Here is a 24,760-nt window from a genome sequence, read left to right as displayed (position 1 = left end):
CCTTCAAACTGCACCAGCCAGCATGCGTCCTCAACGTTACTTGGGCTCTCACAATTGCCCTGTGTCCCCTCCTGGGATGTGGCGAACTTATGGGTCTTGACTCCCTGAATCCCTTTGCTCCTCCGTCTGGCTGCTCACTTCGGCGTCTCTCTCCTCCACCTCCCCTTCCGCGTCTCGCTCCTTCACCTCACCTTCTGCATCTCTCTCCTTCAGTTCGCCTACCGCGCCTCTCTCCTCCACCTCACTTTCTGCGTCTCTCTTTTCTGCCTCACCTTCCGCGTCTCTCTCCTCTGCTTCACCTTCCAGTCTGTCTTCTCTTTTCTCCTCCCCTCCGTCTATGGCTGCAAGCCTTTTGATACGTCAGCATGCATTGCTTCTTCCAGTCCCCCTGGGGTACCATTCTGATGACCCAGTGCCCTTTTCTCCTATGATGGGGTCCATTGCCCTGTCACAACTCTGGTGGTCCAACAACACTAGATCTTGAATAAGACCCTGTGCCTGAGACCATTGTTGCGAAAGACACTGTTGTAGTGGTCTCATGTTTAGGCGCGTATTGGGTACTATTGCTATGTAGGATGCCATCATTCACAATAGTTTCAAGATTAACATCACTTTGTAAGTGTGGTTGTATTGCAGTTGAGATATGAAATGGTGAAATGCTTGAATTCTGACTGGGTTTGGGTATGCTAATGCTGTTTGAGTGTTCAGAATTGCTCCCAGATACTGTTGTATTTGTGCTTGCTGCAGGTGAGATTTTTGATAATTGATTGTAAATCCTAGGTTGTGTAGGGTGTATACTGTGTGTGCTGTTGACAGGTTTGAATTGTACTGTATTTGAAACCACCTCTAAATTGTGGCCTATGAAAAGTACCTCTTGTAGGAGTGGTATATAAAGCACCCATGGCTTTTGAAGTTTCTGAATCTTTTTTCAGTTTCTCTATTGTAGTGTCCACTTCTGGGCCAAATAAATGTTGTTTGTCAAAGGGCATGTTAAGAACTGCTTGTTGAATTTCAGGTTTAAATCATGACATCCTTAGCCATGCATTTCTTCTATTGATTATGCTGGTGTTAATGCCTCTTGCAGCTGTATCAACTGCATCAGTAGCACATCTAATAGCATTATTAGAAATAGCCTGCCCTTCTATGACTATTTGTTGGCCTCTTTTTTGGTGCTCTGGTGGAAGATATTGTAATAGGCCTTCTATTTGATCCCAATGAGCCCTGTCATATCTTGCAAGGAGTGTCTGAGAGTTCGCTATCCTCCAATGATTTGCAGCCTGAGTGATCACCCTCTTACCCGAAGCATCAAACTTACAACTCTCCTTATCTGGAGGAAGGACATCTCCTGTAGATTGACTATTAGCCCTTTTCCTTGCTGCACTCACTACTATAGAGTCAGGATGTAATTGTGCTCTAATAAAAACTGGGTCAGATGATGCTGGTTTATATTTTTTGTCTACCATTGGTGTTATAATTCTTGCTTTTACTGGTTCTTTAAATATATCTTCAGCATGTCTAAGCAAGCCTGGAAGCATAAGGAGACTTATGAGTAGATGTTAATGTGTTGAACAAGAAATCATCCTAGATAGGATCAGCATGTAACTGCAAATTATGATATGCTGCTGCCCTGGCTATAACCTGATTATAGGCAGTTGTATCCTCAGGAGGAGACGGTCTTGCTGAATACAAATCTGGGTGGTTAGGTAAAATAGGGTCTGTATCATATAGATCCCATGGATCTACCTCACTTTTAGGATCAGTGAAATCATCCTCATGTGGTGATATAGGTGAGGCCTGTGGTGAAAATTGTGCTGAATGTGTGGGTGAGGGTGGTGTTGGTGGTGAAATAAAAGGATAAGGTGAGTGAGTTGGTGAAGACTGCGGTTGCATTGTCTTTTGCTTCTCCTTTGGTTTACTGAGTTTAGGTGGTGGAGACCCAGCGTCTAAAGTCTCTTGAAAAGTTAATTTCCTTTTGGTTGCTGGAGGAGGAGATGCTATAATCCTCCCTGTCTCCATGTGTATATGGATCCTTCTTTGTTTGGCATCCATAACCTTTAAAATGGGTTGAATCTCCTAAGATTCCTTAGTAAATGAAAAACGTTTACCACGGGTATCTGTTGATTCCGAAATATTGGTGAAATGCTTGATCGGCACCGAAATTCTTGGCTCTGAAAGTGTTAGTCTCTTTTTTGGCTCCGAAGCAGAGGAGTCTGGTTTTGACTCGGCACCGAAAGAGGTGTGGCAGCCTGCTTGGTGTGTGCCAGCAGCTCTTTGGTCTTTTGCTTCGGGGGCTGAACCCGAAGGTTGGTCTTCCGAAGTTATTTTTCGGGTCCGACCATGGCCGGAAGGCAGTGGAGGACCGAAGACCGATGTAGGAGTTTTTTGTATTGTCTTTGTTTGGTGTTAGGGGCCTGATGTAGTCACATACTGCGCCGGTGTGATGTCCCCAGCAGAGTCTTGATCGGAATCCTCAATCGAAACTGCTACACGCTGCTCTTCTTCTTGCATGTGTTCTGTCGACTTGGTCCCATAGAGTCTTAGAGTTTTAGATCAAAACGATTTGCAAGCGTCACACGTCTCTTCTCTGTGTTCGGGAGACAAACAGATTGCACACCAGATGTTGATCAATGTAAGGGAATTTTGCGTGATACGGCGGACAGAAACGAAATGGAGTACGTTTTATGAGCTTACATTATTCCATCAAATAATGTATAGAGGAAGGCCCATAAAGAAGGGCGTCGATTTGCATCCGATGATTACGATCAGATACAGACAGTAAGAAAACGCAATTGAAAACTATACTGACATTTTATAGAAAGTTTAGAAAAGTTCAGAGTATACCAAATCGAAAAGTCCTGCATCGAGAGGACAAACGTCTGAACCCGACAGCGTAAAGAAAAAAATCTAACAAAGGACTCGTTGCCCATGCACACTATCTCCGAGAGGAGTCACTCGTTCTTGTGACTCGAAAAAGCTTTGTGTAAGAAAAACAACTTGTAACACTCTGAGCCCAACACTAGATGGCGGACTTATGCAAAGCAAGTGTATCTGCAGCTACACATGCCATCAAACACATATATATATATATAAATATATATATATACACACACACACAAATAGTCAATCAAATTTGGACTAACTACATAATTAATTTATAAGCAGTTTGAAAACCAGTATCCATTGAACAGCTAGGACCAAACCTGATGTGAAGTTCAAGAACAGTAGGGAGGGGCAACATGTGTGGATTTGCCATATAATTACTTACTTTTGGGAATGTTCTTTTTGATGTATAGGTAATCTCCCTGCAAACCATTCAGAAAAACAATACTGTCAGATGTCAGAGAGCATCCGGACTATTTCTTTTATAAATATTCAATGACCAGCAGACGATGGGCCTGGATGTTTTTTGCTGCGGATCTGCAAAGTATGTTAGGTCCACCACATGCACAGATTACATTTTCCCATGCTTTAGAAAGATTTGGAATGGAAAGAAGACAGAAGCACAGAATAAAAATAAGGACATTTATTGGAAAATTAACATCCTCAGCAAAATAGAGGCAGAATCGTGATGATGATTTAGAAGATTAATATCCCATGTTACCAAAGGCAAAGGTAAGTAACTGTTTCTTCCAACAGTTTCTCTTTCCTGTAGATTTCTATTATAAAATACTTAATGTAATGCATCACAACAAAAGCCAGGGAGAAGTATGGAAATGTTACTTATCACAGTATAAAGCTGTGCAGACCGGTCTTGCCAAACTGGGTTTCTGATCTGATCAAACAGTGAAGACACTAAAGTTTCCTGAAAGTGTGACAGCCTGACAGATTTTACTTAACAGTACCCCCACCAAGGAGATTTGTAATCCATCTAGTAACACTCAATTAGGAAATGGGTAACCCTGCTCAATAGTGTTTTTTTCTAAAGCTTTGAAAAACACAAGAACAATTTTCCCTCCCCTTCCCTCCCCCCCTTTATTTTCATGACACTATGGTAATTGAGCTATCTGGGAGATTTGTAATCCATTGAGTAACACTCACTTATGCATAGGGTAACCCAGCACTATACCCAGCTCAATAGTGTTTTTTCCCAAAGTTTTGAACAACACAAGAACAATTTTCACTCCCCCTTCTTCATGTTGATGAAAACCAGGGTGATTAAACAATCTGTTTAGATTTGGACTTGCTTTCTCATTGATGAAGTTGTTGTTGTCCAAACTAACTACCATCCCTCAAAAAAACTTGTCTATTGCTACAAAGATCTCAATGTTTCTTTCATCAGTAGACTGCATCTGTTGTCTGACTACCGAAGTTTCAGAATTAAGTAGTGATGTGTCTTCAGGTGTCCAGTCAAGTATCCAAAAAACTGAATCCATTACAGTTGAGGATTCCCCTGCAAGGGCCTCATTCTCATCTGTGCCTGGGAAACTATAAGAATACAAGTGATCAGATTTTGAAGTCTTGGTACCAAAAGATTGCATTGTGTTGGTCATAAATGGGAGACCATCTAATGAATCTCAGACTATGGGAAGGCTAAACCTCTGAAAGAAAACAGTTTCTATAAATTAAGCCCATAACAAAAATAACAAGGAAGACAAAGTTGGCGGTCATTTCTGAGGCTTTTTTCAGGAACCACTTTCACAGCGATTCCGGTCAATGATTTTTATAGTTTGGTGCAGGGCTTCTCCAAACTATTTTCTTTTTCATTTTCAAAAATAAAATCCCACAGTGGAATTTGAAAATAAAAAAGAAGATACTCCCCTCGCCATGAGAGTCCTCTCTCCTGGCGAGGGGAGCATTTAGCAGTTTTCACCACCCCTTTTCTTGGTGGTGACAGGCAGTGAAAACTGACCTTTAACCCTGCACATCAATTCTAGGGACAGAAATAAAGGCAGGTGTGTGGAATTTGATTAAATATCAACTTGTCCCCGGGAAAGGTTGTTTCTTAAATTTACTGGTCCTGTAAAAAAAATCTACTTGTCCTTTGGTGCCATGTCGTGCGGCGACAAATTATTGCAGCAATCTCAAAATGCAAGAGCTCTGATAATACCCTCACTGATTATGCCAGGGCTACTACTTCAGTAGGCCTTGAATGCTTGCAACTTTAACCCCTACTATAGCAATTTCCTTATTTTGCCACCTTTCTGCAAATCTACATACTGGCGCTGGAGGAAGCAGTAAGCAATAGTTCCACGGCTGGAATGCCTTTGGGTCTGCAAACCTACTAACTTGCATGTTTTAAGGATTTTCACCAACTCTTCTCTAATCTTTTCCAATAATGAGAAAGGTTGCAATTTTACAATTTTACTCCTGGCAGTGGCAGAAGTAGAAGTTCTTCCAGGGTTGGAAAAAATGTGGTTGGAGGAAAAGTGAACTTGTAAACGCTCAAAAGATTTTCACATGAGTAAATCTACACATGCTTATTTGCTCGTGCTAAAATACAGTTCACAAATATTTTTTAAGAATATGATTTCCTTGTCTACTTCTGTAAGTTCTTGTGAATTCATGAAAGCCACTAATTCAAAGACCTATACCATGGGTGCTCTTTTGTGAATTTCTTTAAGAATTGTGTTCCTAATTAGGTCTGGTGTTAACAAAGACATTTTGTTTTTATTAAACTTCTATTTCTCTCTGTATAGGCTGGATTTACTGTGAGTGATCGCATTCTGCTCTTCCACAAGGATCACAGTGGCAGACAAAGTTGTTTTGTTCAGTGCCAGGAACTACTGTGACTATCAGTGGCATAACAGAACTGGAGGGGGCTCCCCTCCAAAGAACATGGAGCTACTCCCACAACAATAGTGTTACAAAAGCCATGTCAAAACAACAAACGCATTGACGAAACAAAAAGACTCACAAAAAATGTCAGATCCTTTGGCTTCGCTAGTGCTTGTTTATTTTCATGCTTCCCATAATCTTGTTGAAAATGGCTACACTGATTTTCCATTAAGAATATTTTTGGGAAATACTAGCATGCATCAACACATGTTACTAAATGACACTTCAAAGAAATAGCACCTAAAAGTTTCAAGTAGCAAAACGATTTTTTTCCTATTTGCTTTCTTTTCTTAACATTTTATTGTGAAAGCAAAGAATCATCACTCTTGCTTACAAGCTTCTGCAAACATTTGCATCTAATCATAGAGCACTCTGGGAGCATTATACTCAACCTCATATTGTTAAACTTTTCAAACGTGTCGACACTTTTTTTTTTTTTTACTGGAACCACTGTCAGTAGTGCAGTGTGAAGTGTTAACGTTTATTTACATCGCTTACCCTAATAATGAAGGCTTTTCATTAATGAACCATAAATACAAGTTCGAACAGCATTCACATATGGACACATATTACTTCAACTGCAGACAGTTTCCTTCTCTGTAACCTGCCAGCCAAAGGGTTTGTGCTGCCGCGGGTTGGACCTTCTTGTCCCAAGGATAGAATAAAAATGAAAACTTGTTGCCCTTGACCCCAAACAATTCCACATCCCTATAAAGGTCTACCTCCGATGGCCTTCTCAACCGCGTAGTCTATGCGGTCATTAAACCTAAGGTCTAACCATATATAAATTTGGTGGGTGGACCATTATGTGGCAGTATAGATATTCTGTCGCTACGGAGTATCTATACAGCGAAGATATAAATCAGCCACTTACTCCTTTTGACATAGAAACCCATGCTTGCAAAATGGAACTTACACTGTTTAAGACAGTGCAATGGTGACTGAGAGGCCTCAATCATTTGTGTGTCCTACACAGGGTACACATGCACACTCCATCTCTAGGAAAGTGAGACACTAGCACTTACTCTTTGTAAGCACCTATGGAAGGATGATTTGCAAATATTTGTCCAGTACTGTGAACCTCAAGAACTTACAAAAGGCAAACCCATAAGGGACCATGGAAATAGAAACTTGCTAAGTCCACTGGAATGAAGTTCTCAAGGGATCTGCTGGGAGGATATCATTTAAAAGTTTTGTTTTTATATAGATCTGTATTGGAAGTGGAGAACAAAAATGGTGTGCAAGCATAGCCCCTCACTGGTGATAAGAACGCACATGGAACATCAAGCTTTACCATAACACAGAAGACTGCCAACCATACAGCAAAGATAGAATCCAAATCTTGGACAATGAAACAATGAAGACAATGCAACCACAATTTTCCAGGTGGGGGCCATAAAGAATGCCAGATGAGATGGTTCAGAATAGTACCTATTGAGCCCCGCTGAAATAACTGAAATAAGAGTACTGGATCACAGTACTCTGTTGGTATTTCCACAAATAGTTTGCTCAGAGTGCTAGGGCAGTTATAAAACCTCAACTGCTTTTGTGATCAGTGCAACTTAAACACTGCAAACACAGCCAAAGAGTCTGCAAATGATAGCAACTGCAGTAAACTGTGACACTCTCAGTGCAAAAAGACAATATAACAACAGCAGGTTCTACAGTGTTCCAGATAAACAAGTTACTTACCTTCAGGAACACTCTTTCTAGCACAAACTATATCTAACTGCAGATTCCACACCACTAGAAAATTCCCCAAGGTATCAGACGAGATCCAGAAAATTGTCAGCAGTACCCCTGCGCACAGGCAGGTGTCACCGTAGGCTTCATGTCAATGTCGTTTCACGCCAGAAGTGACCTGTGCAGGCCTATATAGGTGCCACACATGAGCGCTGATGTCAGTTGCTTTCTGACTAGTCCACACCAGAATACAGAGTGAAAATCAGGTCAACTGTGAATAGTGTGCAGAACTGTAAGTTGGAATCAGAGAGGCAGGAGGGTCGATGAGGAATCAGTGGTTAGATACAGTCCCTATCAGAAAGATCACTACAGAAGGTAAGTAACCTGTTCTTCTGAGAAGAAACCAAATTTCTAAGAGGACCAAGCATGCAAATTGCCCATGCAAAGTGCCCTTCCCGGCAGACCTGACTGGCTGTCTAGACAATAGTGCCTTCTGAATGCATGGAGAGATACCCATGTAGCAGTCAGACAAATGTCCAGAACAAGCACCCTGCGTGTCAGCGCAATGGTAACAGCCTTGGCCCTGGGAGAATGAGCTTGCAAATCTTCAGGGGGCTGCTTTTGGACGAGAGTGTAGCAGATCTTAATGCAGAGTGTGATCAAGATTGAGATGGTATTTTTATACACAGCTTTGCCTTTCCTTGCATCAGTGAATCCAATAAGCATCTAATCATCCACCTAATGTTCTCTGGTATGAACAAAGTAAAAGCTGAGAGCCCTTTTTGGTCCAGCCGGTTAAGTCTCTCCTCCTCCTTAGAAGGGTGACGCGGAGCGAAGAATGACAGAAAAGTGATGCTCTGCCCAGTAAGAAAGGGATTTGCTACTTTCAGAAGGAAGAAGGCTCCAGGTCACAGAACCAGCTTGTCTGGGTAGAAATTAAAGTGGGGTGGGTTGGCAGACAGGGTGTGTAATTTGCTAAACTGCCACGCCAATGTTATAGCGACAAGAAAGTATGGGGGTCATTCTGACCCTGGCGGCCGGTGGCCGCCAGGGCCACCGACCACGGGAGCACCGCCAACAGGCTGGCGGTGCTCCAACAAGCATTCTGACCGCGGCGGTTCAGCCGCGGTCAGAAGCGGAAAGTCAGCGGTCTCCCGCCGACTTTCCGCTGCTCGTTTGAATCCTCCATGGCTGCGGAGCGCGCTCCGCAGCCATGAGGATTCTGACCCCCCCTACCGCCATCCTGTTCATGGCGGGAAAGCCGCCATGAACAGGATGGCGGTAGGGGGGGCTGCGGGGCCCCTGGGGGCCCCTGCCGTGCCCATGCCAATGGCATGGGCACGGCAGGGGCCCCCGTAAGAGGGCCCCGCAAGGTATTTCAGTGTCTGCCTTACAGACACTGAAATACGCGACGGGTGCTACTGCACCCGTCGCACCTTCCCACTCCGCCGGCTCGATTACGAGCCGGCATCCTCGTGGGAAGGGAGTTTTTCCCTGGGCTGGCGGGCGGTCTTTTGGAGACCGCCCGCCAGCCCAGGGAAAAACTCATAATACCCTCCGCGGTCTTCTGACCGCGGAGCGGTATTATGGGGGCGGAATTCTGGCGGGCGGCCTCCGCCGCCCGCCAGAATTAGAATCACCCCCTATGTCTTGAGGGTGAGGATCCTGAGTCACTGTTCCCACACATGAGGAACATGACAACAAAATATAAATCCCATTGTGGCACAACAAACATAGAAATTTTAACCCCTTGAGGAAATGCATACCCTACTGGTGGGTTTGAATAATGAAGGCAAGTCCGGCAACCATAAAAAAATGGGCAAAAGAGCCGACGGGTACCCTTTAATGTGCTCAAAGAAAGGCCTGTGGGACAACATTAACAACACAACTCTGGTCAGCTTGGCATGAAGTTGGTCGATCTGTTTTGGCCACAAACCTATCCTGATGTCAGGCACATGCAGATTTGGCTGAGGGACACCTGGCTGCCAAGATGACATTAACAAATTGGGAGGAAGGTTGAAAGCACTCAACTGTCATCACTCAATCTCTAAGCAAGGAGGTGTAGACTGCGCATGTTTGGGTGCTGAACCCTGCCCTGTTGCTGAAACAGGAGATCCTTTAGAATAGGCAGCCTGATTGGAGGCCAAGTGATCATGTCAAGGTGTTCAGGACACCGTACTCTCTGTGCCCAATCGGGGACCACCATGATGACTTAGGCCGGTCATTCCTCATCTTCTTCAGGGCAGGTATCGCCAGGAAGGTGTACAGTGGTCCAGAGTCCTACGAGGAACGAGTTAGTGAGAGACTCTTTGGAAACTCCAATGCGCAAAAGAACTGACATTGTGCATTCTTGGTGGTGGCAACAAGACTGAGCTAGGTTTCTTCCCATATGTGAAAAAAGACCTTGCACCACCGCCAGATGTAACTGCCATTGGTGATCTGCAAGGAGGCAACTGCTTAGTTTGTCTGCTCTGGAGTTCAAAGAACCTGCCAGGTGGTGCACCAGCTTGGCAGTCTAGCCACATCCACAGACTCAAGGCCTTCTGGCACAGGGTCAACAAACCCATCCCACTTTGCTTGCTGAGTATAAGATGGTAGTGCTGTCTGTATGTACCTCTACTAGTTTCCCTTTGGTGGATAGAAGAAAGGCGTTCAACATCAAGTGGGTGGCTCTCAATTCCAGAAGGTTAAAATAGAGCCGGGCTTACATCGCAGACCGGATGCCAACTCTCCCAAATGACCTCGCTAACAAAGAAGCGATGCATCGGTCACCACTGCTCTAGGTAGGATAAGAGGGGTCTGCCTCTGAACCAATGGGACCCAAACGCCACACACAGCCACCATTGCAGATCTTCTAGAGTCTTCTGTGAAATCTGGACTAGATCTGAAAGCTCCCCCAGTGCTGTGCCTACTGGGACTTCAGATCCTATTGCAGAGTCTGCATATGCAATCTTACATGCTTGACCAGCAGGATGCAGAAGGCCATCAGTTCCAGTAGCCTCAGAGTCATCCTCAATGAGATGCAGGGCTGAGGTTGAAACATTTGAATCAAAGCCTGAATGTTCTAGACTCTCCACTCTGTGGGATAGGTGCCAAACTGCAGCATGTCCAGAATGGCTCAGATGAAGGGCATCATCTGTGAAGGAGTCAGGTGAGACTTCGGCACATTGATGGTGAACCCAAACAATTTATGGAGGTTTGCTATAGTCTGGAGAAGGGAAACGACTGCCTAGTGCGAGCCAGTCTTCAGCAGTCAGTCGTCGAGGTAGGGAAAGGCTGGAACCTCCAAAGATGTGCAGCAACCACTGGCACCACTTTCCTGAACTCCCAATGGGTGCTTCTGCGGCTAGAGGGGAGCACAGTGAACTGAAAATGCTCCTGGCACACAGTGAACTGCACAGAGCACCTGTGGGCCTGCAGGATGGGGATGTCGAAATAAGTGTCCTGCAGGTCCAATGCAACTATCCAGTCTCCAGGGCTGAGGGCAGACAAGACCTGGGTCAAGGTGAGCATCCTGAATTTATCCTTTCATAGGAAGGCTTTGAGAGAGCAGAGATCCAAGATGTGACAAAGACCAATGGCTTTTTTCAGCAGGAACTAGAAGGAATAACACCACGCTCAACCTCTGGTGTCCACACTCTCCCTATGGCTCCTTTGTCTAAAACAGCCTAAACTTCCTACTTCAACAGAGAAGGGAGGTCTTCCATCAGCCATTCTAGGGATGGTGGAAAGTGCGACAAGTTTTTGAGAAATGGTAGGAAGTAACCCCGTTGTAAAATTTGCAGGACCCAATTGTCTGATGTTATCACCTACCATCCTCGAAGAAAATGTCAGATTCCACTGCCAATAAGGTGGCTGTGTGCCAGCAAGGGCACGCTAAAGAGGTTTGGGGACTGTGGCAGCTGGAGGAATGGCAGACTGGGCTGCATGCTTCTCCTGTTGTCCACAAGCTTGGTGAGTGCTGTGGCAACTGCCACAAAGAGATTAGGGGAACTGCTGCACGGCTGAATTTGCTGGTGATATTGAAAGCCCCTATCATGGCCACACAGGAGTGAAACAAATGGTGGGTCTGGCAAGGGGGAGCAGAAAGGCATCACAAAGGGGAGCAGAAAGTGCCAGGGACAGCGCCATTGTCTTACTGTTTTTTTTTTTAAGCGCTCCTGGGACGAATCTGCTTTGTCCCAAAAAAGGCATCAACCTATGAACGGTTTGTCCAAAAGACTTGCCTGGATGTCCAATAAAAATTCTGCGGACCGCACCCAGGCCTGCCTACAAAGGGTCTCACTGGTGCCTAAGGCTATACCAAGCAAATTAGTGGTGCCAGCCCACAGCAAATAAATCTGCCCACATCCTGACTGCCCTGCATAGCCTGAGATAGGGTAGCACAGGCTTCTTTAGAAGCCACAGAGAGCATCTGAGCCACTTAATCCCTCAAGGCATGAGAACAGCAGTCTAGAAGGCAGCTGGCATTCACAGTGCGGAGGGTCAAACTTGCCGGAAAGACCATCTTTCTAAAGGTCTCTATTTCCCTTGGATCCCTTGTCAGGGGAATATTAGGGAAGGAATTTTGATGAACTTTGCTGGCCGAATCCTGTACGGTCAATAAGGCCGATATGAGGGTTGGTGTGGAATGTTCTGGCATGGGTTGTGGCGCCAGAGAGGGAACTCGTCTGAAGGTTGATCCAGATCCCAGAACAAACCCAGACTGCCCAGCTGGCCTTGAAAGTGATCACTCCACCTCCTCCTTTCCCCCACTACCACTCCTCAAACCCATGAAAACCCGGTTGAGAGGTCTCTGGGCCCGTGGGGCCTGCAGGCACACTAGAGGAAGCCATCTACGTGCCAAAGAGCTGCAACATGGTGTAACAGAATTCATCCATTTGCTGTGATGTCGCCGACAGTCCGGGAAATTCAGATTGCCACGGGACAAGGGCCAGAATCGGCTCTAAGGTGGAATGACTGTGGGAGCAAAATCTGGAATCACAATGACACCATTTGTGCCTTCTCAGGAGATCGAGAGTGGCGAGATGGGGCTGAGTCCTACTTCAACCTTGTATTTTTTCTTGGAGTTACCCAAGGATTTAGACCTCATCAACAACTTGATGCAGACCAGCCTCTGGAGTGGATGAGGAGCCGGCTTTGGACTTTAACCAGGCACAACATGGAGTCTCACAGTGTTTCACTATAAGCTGCTTTGCTTCTCGATCCCGGATGCCCTCAGGGTGGATCAAGGCACAGTCACTGTAGGCCATGGAGTTGTGGTCCGACTTCAGGCATTACAGGCAAACCACATGCAGGTCAGTCACAAACATTTATTTACAACATTCCCCACACGGTTTGAATCCTGTAGATTTGAAAGGTGACACTGTCCCTTGCATTCTACAGAAACTGTTGAAAAACTCAAAAACACAGTCTCAAAAGATCTGTATACGCGTCTGTTGGTGAAGAAAGAAACTATTGTCAGCGTGTATGAGTGGTGCTTTTATAGGCCCACACACATGATCTCCAGCACCGAACAAAGACAACGCAAAACTGCCGGAGCGCAGGGATGCTGCTGAAGATTTTTCAGATTCAGTCTGATGTCGGGATATTCAAAAGGTGAAGTATCTGCAGTTAGAAGTCTCGCTGCTCTCCATACCTAAAACATGATGCACTAGAAAAAAAGGGATAAGGGGAAGTGAAAGAAACAGTTTCTACTAAAGACATATAAAAAGGTCAATCAGTCTGGGAGGACACTACAAACGGTTCACTAGAACAATCATATCATGTGTTCACCCCGTGACCTATTGGCTGCAACTGACACATTAAAATACAAAATCATACTACATAGGGCATGACAAGGAGTCAGGTGGAGCAGAATTACCTCTTAGAATTCCACTCTGTCTTTTTACGGAAGTTAGGTTTTTCCATATATGGGAGAACTGGACTCAGTTTTTCTAGTCAGTAAAAACAAGACCTAAAAATCACGAGAACTTGACTACAGCAGTAGCAGCAAAAGCAGCCAAGTCTTGTTCCTTTTTACTTTTTTCTGGTGGGGAGAATACAATGCTTCCCCCGCCAGAAAATACTTTCCTTTTCCATCCCCTACTCACTGTGCTTACACGCATGCACAACAGGTAGTAGTGTATGCGGCAAAGCCCCACGAAATGCCCAATTCTGTGTAGTTTTACAAGGTAATTCTCCTTTCCATAGGAATTTACTCAACTGCAACGTACTGGTTTGAATATTACTGCACCATTAGTAAAATCTCAAACAATCTTACTTTTATCCTCATATTGTCCAACTTATAAACAGGGCTATAGACACTAAGCAGTGACCTAAAGTTTCAGGAGTGACACTCAAGTAGTTCACAACACTCATGTCCAACAGAGGCCAGAGATTAAGACTTGCAGACTTTTCTTTCCCCATCAGCCAGAGACCTGTAGAGCTCCCCAGATATCCAGTAACCCTTGCTCAACATCTACATCAAACCACACATGGATGTCCTACACACTCATCACTTTTATTCCAGCTCCTATGCAGAAGACTCTCAAATATGCCTGCCAATGGTATAAGGAGAAACCAATCAGTTCACAGTTGTAGCCAGTGGTCTGCTGGCTGACAACAACATGAGACACAATAGGCTCACACTAAATTCACCTGAAAATACATTTCTTATCCTACCACCTCAACACCTCTTTAAACAAAGAAACCCCATATGTCACTCACCCGCTTTCTTCTGACAAACTGTGCACATCATTTCCCAAGTATGAAATCTGGAAGTCAAAACCTCCATCCTGCCAATTGAACACCTACACAGTCCATACGTTTCCCCAGAAAATCATTCAATGCTCGGAGGAGCTCTGATCAACTCCTGCCTAGACTACAAAAAGGCCTAAAATGATAGCCTTCCCGTATACAAGCTAAAACACGAGGAACATCTAAAAAGCAGCTAACTAAATCATCATTCGCGTGATAAACAAGACTCTGTGATACTTCAGCTATAAAGCTTGCATTGGGTTGGGTCAATGGGAACACAGATTTTATATAGCTTATACATTCATGGGAAGGACCAGCCTTAATTACTATCAGTTAAAAATACAAAAATATCACCCAGTCCGACCTTCTACTTCACAGAAAACAAGCAAACACTTCATCTGGAAGCAGAAGCAAGAGTTGAGGACCAAAAGCAGAAGTTGTGTCACCTCACCTCTCGAATTCCTGAGAAATATAAAATGCTTAATTTTCCATTCTCATCCCCTCCCACTGTTTCAACATTCGATCGTACCTTTAAAACTACCACTTGCAACTCTACATCCAGTAGCCATCCTCGACCCCCTCCCCCATTTATGTGAGTATAGGACCAATACTTTCAATCTAACTTTCAACATATACTAATCTTCCCCAGGGATGCTATTGTGCCAGGATTCCCTTGGTCAAACATTCTTGTAAGAAATGAGCCTTCTTGCTATATCTATAATTTGTTCTTGCTGTGTATGTTCCTTCGTAGCACCAGAGTGTAGGCCAGCAAATGTAATCTCAATCTCCTCCTTGGCAGCTTTCTTAAACAACTAGAAGCAACTGACTTCTACAGTGTGTGTTCTAAACATACTTTTTTTTCTCCACCTATTTTTCACATGGTGCCTAATATTTTCTGCTAGTTTGATGACTGATACAGTTAGTGGAAGCCTAAATGGTTATTAGCTAACGTAATCAATAGGCAAAATTACTGGGGTGCACTGACAACTGATTTGAACTATTGAGAACAGATTACTTTGACCCCACAATGAGGCGCCTCACGTTGCAGCATTGACTTGTGGAAGAAATGTCCTTAGACTGAACCTAAACATATACATTATTTGTTTCTTTGTAGTTACGTTGATGCAAACGTGGCCAAAGTGAAAATATCTGCTGTTCAGCTGGCAGATCACCGGTTTAGACCCATGAAAATGCGTATAGTTAGCTGTTTGATTTTGAGTGCAAAGTTGCACATCCCAATATGACAACAAATTCCCCTCATTCTCGCTTACCTCCCGAGTAGCTAAATGGTCACTCAGATCCTCGGCTTTCTCAATGTCTCCTCCATTCACTGCTTGATCTATGCTGGCTTCCAAACTTGACTGCAAAGGAGGCCGAGAAACAAAGAAATATATTTTTAGGACAAATTATAAACACTTTGGCTTGTTTTTTAATTAAGTTGTTAATATTAATGTTGTTAACTGTTAATGTCCCTACATTCCTCAGGAGTGCAAACCAAATGAATTATCATTAGTAATGCCCACAAGGTAAAAGAGTCTAAAAATGGGAAAGTTGGTTAATCCTGCATGGGAGAGGTCTCTGTTGCCATACCCTGAGGTGATGGGCATTCTAGGTATTATCTGATCAATGCTTCTGTTTTCTTTTTTTTCTTTTTGCAGCCTGGCAGATGAACGTGCTGTTCCCCTGCAGATTAGAAGCAGAGCCTCCACCGGCAGCACCGCAGGCTGACGAGAAGCAAAACACACGTTGCAGGTAAGCATACTGGCCAAAAGTCAATAGCCAATGCTGTTCAGAAAGGCAGAAATGCATTACTTTGCCTTGTGTAATTCACTATTTTGTGGGACTTTAATGCTACACAGATTACAATGTTCAAACGTAGTACACATAGATTTAATTTTTTTCCAGTGCAGCAAAAAAAGTACCTCTATTTATAAAATTGTGACCTCATGGTATCGGGAGGCTGTTAAACAGGGGACAAATTGCCAAGTCAAGTACCTCCCGAAAATGCTCAATGAAACTTTAACCTAAAAAGCATGAGCAGGGATAACAGTGCACTAATTAAATGTCTCGATGAGAGACAGCACCTTTGAACAATTACAAGGAACACAAAAAAAACTATAATAGGTTCGACGTTTGCATTTGAGCGCGGACAAAAATATAACAAAGGTGTGTTGCGGTGGAAAACAATAAAAAGAATCACATTAGGTATACAATTCATGGATAAGAATAATGGGTGAAATGCATAAAGACACAGCGTATATTTCATATGTAAAACAGTCCCATTCGAGAGTGAAGGGCAGACCCAGGCAGCCAATAAAAAGGAAGTGAGACCAAAATACTCCTTTTGGCTGATGCAAAGTGTGACTGACAATTGCTCAAGCCAATGGCTGAAGGCACCCGAGCCTGAGAAGTCAAAGGATGAATGATCAAAGCCTTCTACAGTACGTGTGGAATACTGTATGCTTGTCATGAACAGTTTAACCACCATGAAAACTAACAAGCACTGCCAAAGCCAATAGTTCTTGCCTATATAAGAACTGGAGTGGGGTGGGTTGGATTGGAGTTGGGTGGATTGGGGTGGGGTGGACTGGAGTGGGGTGAAATGGACTGAGTGGTGTGGAGTGGGGTGGAACGGAGTGGGGTGGACTGGATTGGATTGGCACAAGGTAAAGTGGATTGGAGAGGATTAGACTGCATGGGGTATATTAGACTGAGTGAGGTGGATTGGATTGAGTGGGGTGGACTGGAGTTGATCAGATTTGGGTGGATTGGTTTGGCGTTGGGGCCCTGGACTGGGTGGGGTGGACTGCACTGAGGTGGACTGGATTGGGGTGGGGAGGACTGGCTTGGAGTGTGCTGGGTGGATTGGAGTAGGGTGGACTTTTTGGAGAGGGGTGGAATTGATTGTGTTGCATTGGATTGGGGTGGTTTGGACTGGGGTGGAGTGGACTGGATTTGAGCACACTGGATTTGAGTGAGGTGGATTATGGTGGAGTGGAGTGGGGTGGATTAAGGTGGTTTGGACTGGAATGGATTGGAGTGGGGTGGACTTGACTGGGCTAGAGTGGGATGGATTAAAGTGGATTGGACTGGGGAGGAGTAGAGTAGACTGGTTTTAAGTGCACTAGATTTGAGTGGGGTTGATTATGGTGGAAGTGACTGGAGTGGGGTGGATTAAGGTGGTTTGGAGTGGGTTGGATTCAGGTGGACTCGATTGGAGTGGGATGGATCGTAATGGATTGGAGTGGCTTGGGTGGGTGGATTGGAATGGGGTGGGGTGGGTGGATTGGACTGGACTGGAGTGGGGTGGGGTGGGTTGGGTTGGCAGAGGTCTGGTGTGGGGAGAAATTGATGTGAGTGGGTGGACTGGGTTCGATTAGATTGGTGGGGTGGATTTGAGTGGGGTGGATTGTTTTAGATTTGAGTGGGGTAGATTACATTTGGGTAAATTGCTTTGGATTGGAGTGGGGTAGATTTGCATGGGGCAGACAGTTTTGGATTGAAGTGGAGCAGATTGATTTGGATTGGAGTGGGACATATTGTTCTGGATTGGAGTGGAGCATATTGCTTTGGATTGGAGTAGGCATATTACTTAGGATTGAAGTGGGGCATATTGGAGAGGGGCAGACTGATTTGGATTGAAGTGCGGCAGACTGTTTTGGATGAGAGTGGGGCAGATTGGAGTGCAGCAGATTGTTCTGGGTTGCAGTAGAGTAGATTGTTTTGGAATGGACTGGGGCAGATTGAAGTGGGGCAGGATATTTTGGATTGGTGTGGGGCAGATTGGTTTGGATTGGAACAAGCAGATTGTTTTGAACTGGAGTGGGGCAAATTGGAGTTGGGCAGATTGTTTTGGACTGGGCGGGGCAGACAGGAGTGGGGATACGTTGTTTTGGAGAGGGTCAGACTGTTTTGGATTGGAGTGTGGTAGATTGTTTTGGATTGCAATGGGACAGACTAGACTGTCGCAGATTGTTTTGGACTGGAGAGGGGCAAATTGTTTTGGAGTGGTGTAGATCGTGTTGGATTAGAGAGGGGCAGATTGGAGTGGGACAGATTGTTTTGGATTGGAGGAGTGGGGCAGACTGGAGTACAACCGATTGTTTTGGTTTGAGTGGGGCAGATATTTTCGGACTGGAGTGAGGAAGACTGGTTAGGATTGGAGTGAGGCAGAATGGAGTTGGGTGGGGTGTGTTGTGAGGATTGGAGTGGATTTGATTGGGGTGAGTGGTTTGGATTGGAGTGGGGGTTGACTGGAGTGAGGTGGATTGGAGTGGAATTGACAGGATTGGTCTGGGTGGAAGTTAAAAAGAACAAAACAATACCTCAGTCACATTCGGAGCAGCTGACAAGCACTGAGTAAGTTGTATCAATCAGTGCTTGGTCCCCACTGCACAGAGGAAAATGGAAATTATGCCAGGCCTGCAGTGACGAATTACAAGGCTGTAAAGAGTGCAAAGCAAGCCAACAAATTGTTAGGTAACGGGCGGGCCCCAAGCCCTTTTTTGTTAACATAAGTGTCCTGCAAGCGAAACGCAGGAGCTGGGTTAGACTCTAAAAATTGTAAAGCTTTGTAAGCAAGGACAACTCAGTGTAACTCGATAAGATATAGTGTGACATGAGCGCCAAACAGCAGTAAAATGCACCATAAATTCACATCCTTGTGAGAGCTCAAACTCCTCCCCTGAATCACTCATAGACAAATTGAAATGCTGCCTACACCATCTTACAGAAACAATATTTGGGAAAGCTGAGGTTTCATTTATAAATACAACCTCCTATTGTATTAACAGTGCAGCTACAATACAGCAAACCAGCTGTGACAGAAACTCGTATAGTTAAAAAAAAAATGCAAGAACTAGTTTAAGCTTGTTAAAATAAGAAGTTCAGAGCTTGAGAAACAGGGAATCTTCCTATATGAAACATTCACGTCAGGCTCCGAAAAACACAAGACATGTTCATTACCACTCTTTATCTGGAAAAATCAGTTTGTATCTCGCTCACGAACACTTAAGCGCCATGCCACAGTCTGACGGCACAGGCAGATAGGTGTCTTTCCGGTACTCTCAGAGAGCAGACAGAAGCAGATTTTTTTTTTTAGGTGTGCTATGCATCATGTAGGCCCTCTTACCTTGGGTCCTCGTGGGTTTAAGCTAAGTCAAATACATACTTCATGCAAGTCTACATTTCACACGCTAAATAGAAGGCACCACTTGCTGTCACTGAGGAGCTGTTAGGTAGTGCATACAGCTGTATTTATTTATGTGGCATTTATATAGTGCTTCCTAATTCCGACAAGGCACTGAAGAACAATTGCAGTCAGTTGGCACAGTACTACGGGCGAAACGTGTGTGCCCCTGTAGTGGTCTACATGGTTACTGCTTTGATGTGCGGACCTGAATTGTGCGCTTATTGTGTTTTGTTACTGTGCCTATGCTTAAGTTAACACAAAAAGAAAAAAGAGATAAAACACTTGAACATTAAATTTTAGTGTAACAATGAATAGAAGTGTTAAAGTGCAGTGTGGCCTATGTGTGAACCGTTTTGGAATTGTGCATGTGTCAGACACCATTCGGCGGAAAGCGGGGATTAGAGGGCCTCAGGAAGGAGACCAGGGATCCTTCACCGCCAATATTCCGGTGTCTAGCCGTTATGGGTCTGCAAAATAAGCAAAGTACAACCCCTTCTGCACTTGACTCTCAGTAGTAGCAACAACTAGCAGTCACAAGCTTCTTACAGAGGTAGTGTGGGGGTTCATCAAACTCAGAAATAAATTGCCCAGCATAGCAATAACCGATTGTCCAACATATTGCAGTGATTCATCACTGATTCCACTCATGGTGATATGACAATAGTTTGGCCGACACTGGTCCAGTGTGCACAGGCCCGGCTAGTCATCATAACTGTGAAGTCCACTTTGGCCTCACCTCCTAACCAGCAGCAGTACACTTTGCTTTGAGCACAAATGTATGGGGTCACAGCATTGCAATCGATTCAGGCACCCTTCAGGACAGTACCACCGTGTAAGACCGTTTTGAGGATCACATCGGTTGCAGACTGCTTGATCACACTTCGGCAGTGCTACTGTGAAACCACTTCAGGTGAGAAAACGGATCCTGATCTTGGAACATGCTGGTTGCTCTCATTTGAGGGTCCCTCTGGGAGGATGGGCCCTAAACCCCATCTGCTTATGCCCAACCTGGAAGTTGGCACACCCTGCGGGGTGGACCCTCTTCTTCAACATGTAGGCATCAGTGTCTAGATCTCACCCATCCAGCTGCAGGAAAGTCAGCAATACACTTCGCCTGTCTGGAAAAACAACCTCACCTCCATTGTGTGTCAAAAAACCCACAGGCCTGTATTACTCTGATTCGCTCATTCACACAATGTATGCACTATGCCAGTTACACACATAATGTAAAAAATGCACTGTGTGAGAAGACCTGAGTTAGCACATAGCCCTTTACATGGGTGGGCCAGCATGCAATGATGTGAAAAATATAAAATGGTTTGACTGATTCACAAAACACGGTACACTACCATCATCACTCTACATGCTAATAGACCCATGACAAAGATAGGATCTCAGTGACAAACAAATTAGGTCACTGTTTGTGTGCCCCTTAGCTTACAGGACCTAATTCATGCCAATGGACAGATGTGAGCCTTTGCATATACAGTAGATAAGTGGGAAGCTGAGGACAAAATCAACAACCAGGGTATCAGATACTCACTTTTTGGACACTTAGGACAGGGCAACATGACTGCTTAAGTTGTGTTGCAACAAGCATGTAGAAGCATCTAAGCATGGGTGAAGCAGTAAAAATGTGCAAAAGAGTCTCACAAGCAAATATCTATAATCTTTTAAGTAGTATCTCTGTAGGTTAAACCAGACTGCCTATGGCTCTATGAAAATTTAAAAAATACAGTATGTGCTTGAGAGTCCACCAGGAGCAACAGGGTGCAACACCTAGGAATAGGAATTATACAACCCGACCTACTACTTGCTTTGATGGGTCCACCGTGGAGTGATAGGGGGCAACCAGTGAATGACAAGCCATAGCATATGCCCAAGGATCCTTGTGTGTCAGGGAGTAACCAATAGGAATGGCCTTTAAACAAATGGGCGGGTATATGCAGCAGTGAAGACAGTTTTAGAATAGGGGAAACCTATATGAATGGGCATTACACAATTATCCATGCTCACAAGAGTTCATCTTGGAAAGGAAGAAAGCAAACCACAGGAATTATACAACCAGTGATAGTATCTGCTCGAGGAGTTAGTCCAGCAGAAGCAGGGGACAACCAAAAGAAATGGGGATTTTACAGCCTACCACAGTGTATGAACTGAGGGGTCCATCCAGGAATGGGCAGGCATTGTACAACCAGCCACAGTACCTGTCTGAAATGTTTTAGTTGTGGCAGGGACACACCCACAGGATTAGGCATTATGTTACCAGCCATACTATGTGGGCTGAGGAGTCCACAAAGGAATGGCAGAGAGCAAACCAATGGAATCAGCACTGTGCAACCCATCATTGTATATGCTCTGACGGGTGCAGCAGAGGAGCACTTTGTGTATTCAGCCATGTAATATGGGCTGTGGACACCCAGGAGTTTAGAATGCTGTGAAACACACAAGTCAGAAAGGGCCAAGTAATGTACAGACACCACACTTACATAGGTTTGATCCACCTTGGAGAAGTAAAATCTAAATCCATCAACCAAAAAGAGGAGGTACTTTCAGTCGTTCAGTGACAAGAATGCATTTAGTTTTCTGAAAAAGAGAGGGGAGGAAATGGATTAGGTTGACTGACGGATGATGGTGGGCGAAGGGGAGGTGAGAGATGGAAGAAGCATGGTAGATATTCTGGTCCTAAACCAGAAGCCTCTTCTGGCCAAAAAAGTGAATACATGCCACCCTCAACATACAGTCGATGTGTCCTTTAGATTGTCTCCATGCTCACTGGGAACACACCAGCTTCCCCTTTCATTTATTTGCACACACTTAAGCTACTCCTCCCACCTTCATCTCTCTTACACAGTGTTAGAAATGGGGTCTCTGCTTGGCAGTCAGTATGCATTCTGTCCAAGCAGGGACCCTCACTCTAGTCAAGCACAAGCAGTCAGGAATTATCTCAGACACAATGTGTAAAGTATTTATATAATCACACATAGTAAGACAGTGAAAACACAACAAAAAGACTCAATGCCAGGTTAGGGAAATAGCCCATATTTGTCTGAGTAAAACAAGACCAAAACAACAAAAATCCAACCTACACAAGCAAAGTTATGAATTTTTAAAGATTAAACTTCAATATATCGCTTAGAAACACAAACACTTCAATTTGGTGATATCACGGCATCGTGACGGAGTCATTCCCAACAATCCGAAGCCAATGGCGCCGATCACGGAGTCACACGGACCCCCAGGTACAGTACCTGGTAAAATGAGGAAACAAGCTAGTGCATGGAGTCAGGGATCGAGGAGTCGCTGGATCTGGTGCGGCAGCGGTTCTGGTGCTGCAGAGCCAAGGAGCGGAGGTGTCAGAGTGAGGAGTCGGGTCCTTGCTGCGGATCTGTGGAGGTCACGTGGTGTCGGATCCTTGCACTACCAGCGGGGTCGATATCTGGCAGTCACGATGTGGTGTGGTGACCTCACTGAGTCGCGGTCATGCCACGAGGCTGCAGGCACTGCAGAAGAGTCGGGTGTTACGGATATCAGTGACACAGTATTTGGGAACACACAGAGTCGTGGACTTCAGGGAAACTGCAGCGGGGTAGGGCCTGTGGGGTCAGTCGGGGTTGTCGCACTCCAGCGGGGACCACAACTTCGGTCGCAGGCAGTGGCACGGGATCCGGCAGCGGCGTCAGTCCAGACATCATCTGAAGTCAGTGCACTTGTTTTTCCTTGATTTTTCACCAGCTTCTCCTTTCAATGGCCCAGGGACTGGATTAGGCACCACTTGGCAGGGTAGGAGTCTCAGCAAGAGAGTCCAGGTGCTAGCAGAGGAGGTCTCTGATGGCCCTGAGACTTCAGAGTAGGGGGCAAGATCAGTCCAAGCCCTTGGAGAATCTTCTCAGGCAGGATGCACAGCAAAGTCCAGTCTGCCCTCTCTAAGGCAGAAGTAGCAACTGCAGGCCAACCCAGCAAAGCACACACAGCAAAGGGGCAGTATTCTTCCAGCTCTTCTACTTGGCAGAGGTTCCTCTTGATCCAGAAGTGTTTTACAAATCTGGGGTTTTGGGCCCACTATTTATACTCATTTGTGCACCTTTAAATTAGGCAAACTTCAAAGTAAAGTCTCTGTTGTTAACAAGATCCTGCCTTGCCCAAGCCTGGCCCCAGACACACATCAGGGGGTTGGAGACTGCATTGTGTGAGGACAGGCACAGTCCTTTCAGGTGTAAGTGTCAGCTCCTCCTTCCCCACTCTAGCCCAGGAGACTCATCTGGATATAAAGGCTATACCCTAGCTCCCTTTGTATCACTGTCTAGAGCCCAACTGTCAGTCTGACCAAAATGTGGAATACACAAGCAGGCAAAGGCACAGAATGGTTAAGCAAGAAATGTCACAGACTGCACACGGCTTCTCATCTCTGGATGCAGGATTTGAAAGGCTACCCGGTCTTCTGCTGGTTCTGGATGAACCCAGATAGGGCCGACCCTTTCTAGTAGCTACGGTGCCGCTTGACAGAAAACGCCTAAGCAGACCGTACTCTCCAGAAGGAGTCCCAGAGGAAAAACCTCAAAGAAATGGGGGAAAAAACTCAAAACAGTAACTCCTGAAAAGGAAGAAAAATCAGAACTTGAAAATAGGGCAAAAGGCAAAATCACCAACAGCGAAACAGGAATGATGAACAGGAGCGAAGAGCACCACCAAAGGGAAGTGTTTGCAACGCAAGGCTGATCAGGACTGAGTGACTTACTGGAAGACAGGAAGTGACATCACAGGAAAGTGAAATGACACCATCTTGAATTGGGAAAAGCCCATAGAAAAGAATAGGAAAAAAAGCTTGTAGTATAAAAGAAAGGGCATGCTGGGAAAAAGAAAAAGGAAGAAGACAACATGGAAACCAGCAGGAATACAGAGGAAATGAAGGGAACAGAGGCCAAAGAAAAAAGGAAAAAAAGGGACAAGAAAGAGACCACCACCAACAGGAAAAAAGAGCATTCACCAAAATAGGTAAGGGCGACGCGACCGGGAGCATAAAACAGGGAAAAAACACAGAGGACAGCACTCCGACAATCAGAGATGCGATCCGACCACGGTCGGGGAAAGAGACGCCAAGGTGAGGTGCGCCGCCACAGTAGGTCCCCTCGCCGAGGCCCCCAGGTTTGTCAGGGTGACGGGCAAAAAAAAGGCGAACCAAGTGGGGAGCATGGACGGAGGAGGCATCCTCCCAAAAGCAGTCACTGAGAGGGTAGCCCTTCCAGTGGATCAAAAACTGCAGTCTGTTCCGAAGAAATCGGGAATCACAAACTTCCTGTACTTCACATTCAGGATGGCCGGCCACAGAAAGAGGAGGAGGTCGTTGGAATTGTCGGTGGTATGGATCAGGAA

The 24,760-nt window shown here is 45.1% G+C and overlaps 1 protein-coding gene across 1 annotated transcript in view; it reads right to left on the bottom strand.

The window, feature by feature from the left end:
• The window catches only part of FAM204A (family with sequence similarity 204 member A), a 313,312-nt gene that overhangs the window by 143,302 nt on the left and 145,250 nt on the right, over positions 1–24,760 (bottom strand). Inside the window, exon 5 of the mRNA XM_069239248.1 lies at positions 15,468–15,557. Within this exon, the coding sequence (XP_069095349.1) occupies positions 15,468–15,557 (90 nt within the window). The remainder of the gene's footprint in view (positions 1–15,467; positions 15,558–24,760) is intronic.

The sequence above is a fragment of the Pleurodeles waltl genome, chromosome 6 (genome assembly GCF_031143425.1).
Source record: "Pleurodeles waltl isolate 20211129_DDA chromosome 6, aPleWal1.hap1.20221129, whole genome shotgun sequence".
In the NCBI taxonomy this organism is placed as follows: Eukaryota; Metazoa; Chordata; class Amphibia; order Caudata; family Salamandridae; genus Pleurodeles; species Pleurodeles waltl.
Note: the sequence above shows the minus strand (reverse complement) of the source record. Positions and strands in the feature narration are given on the sequence as shown.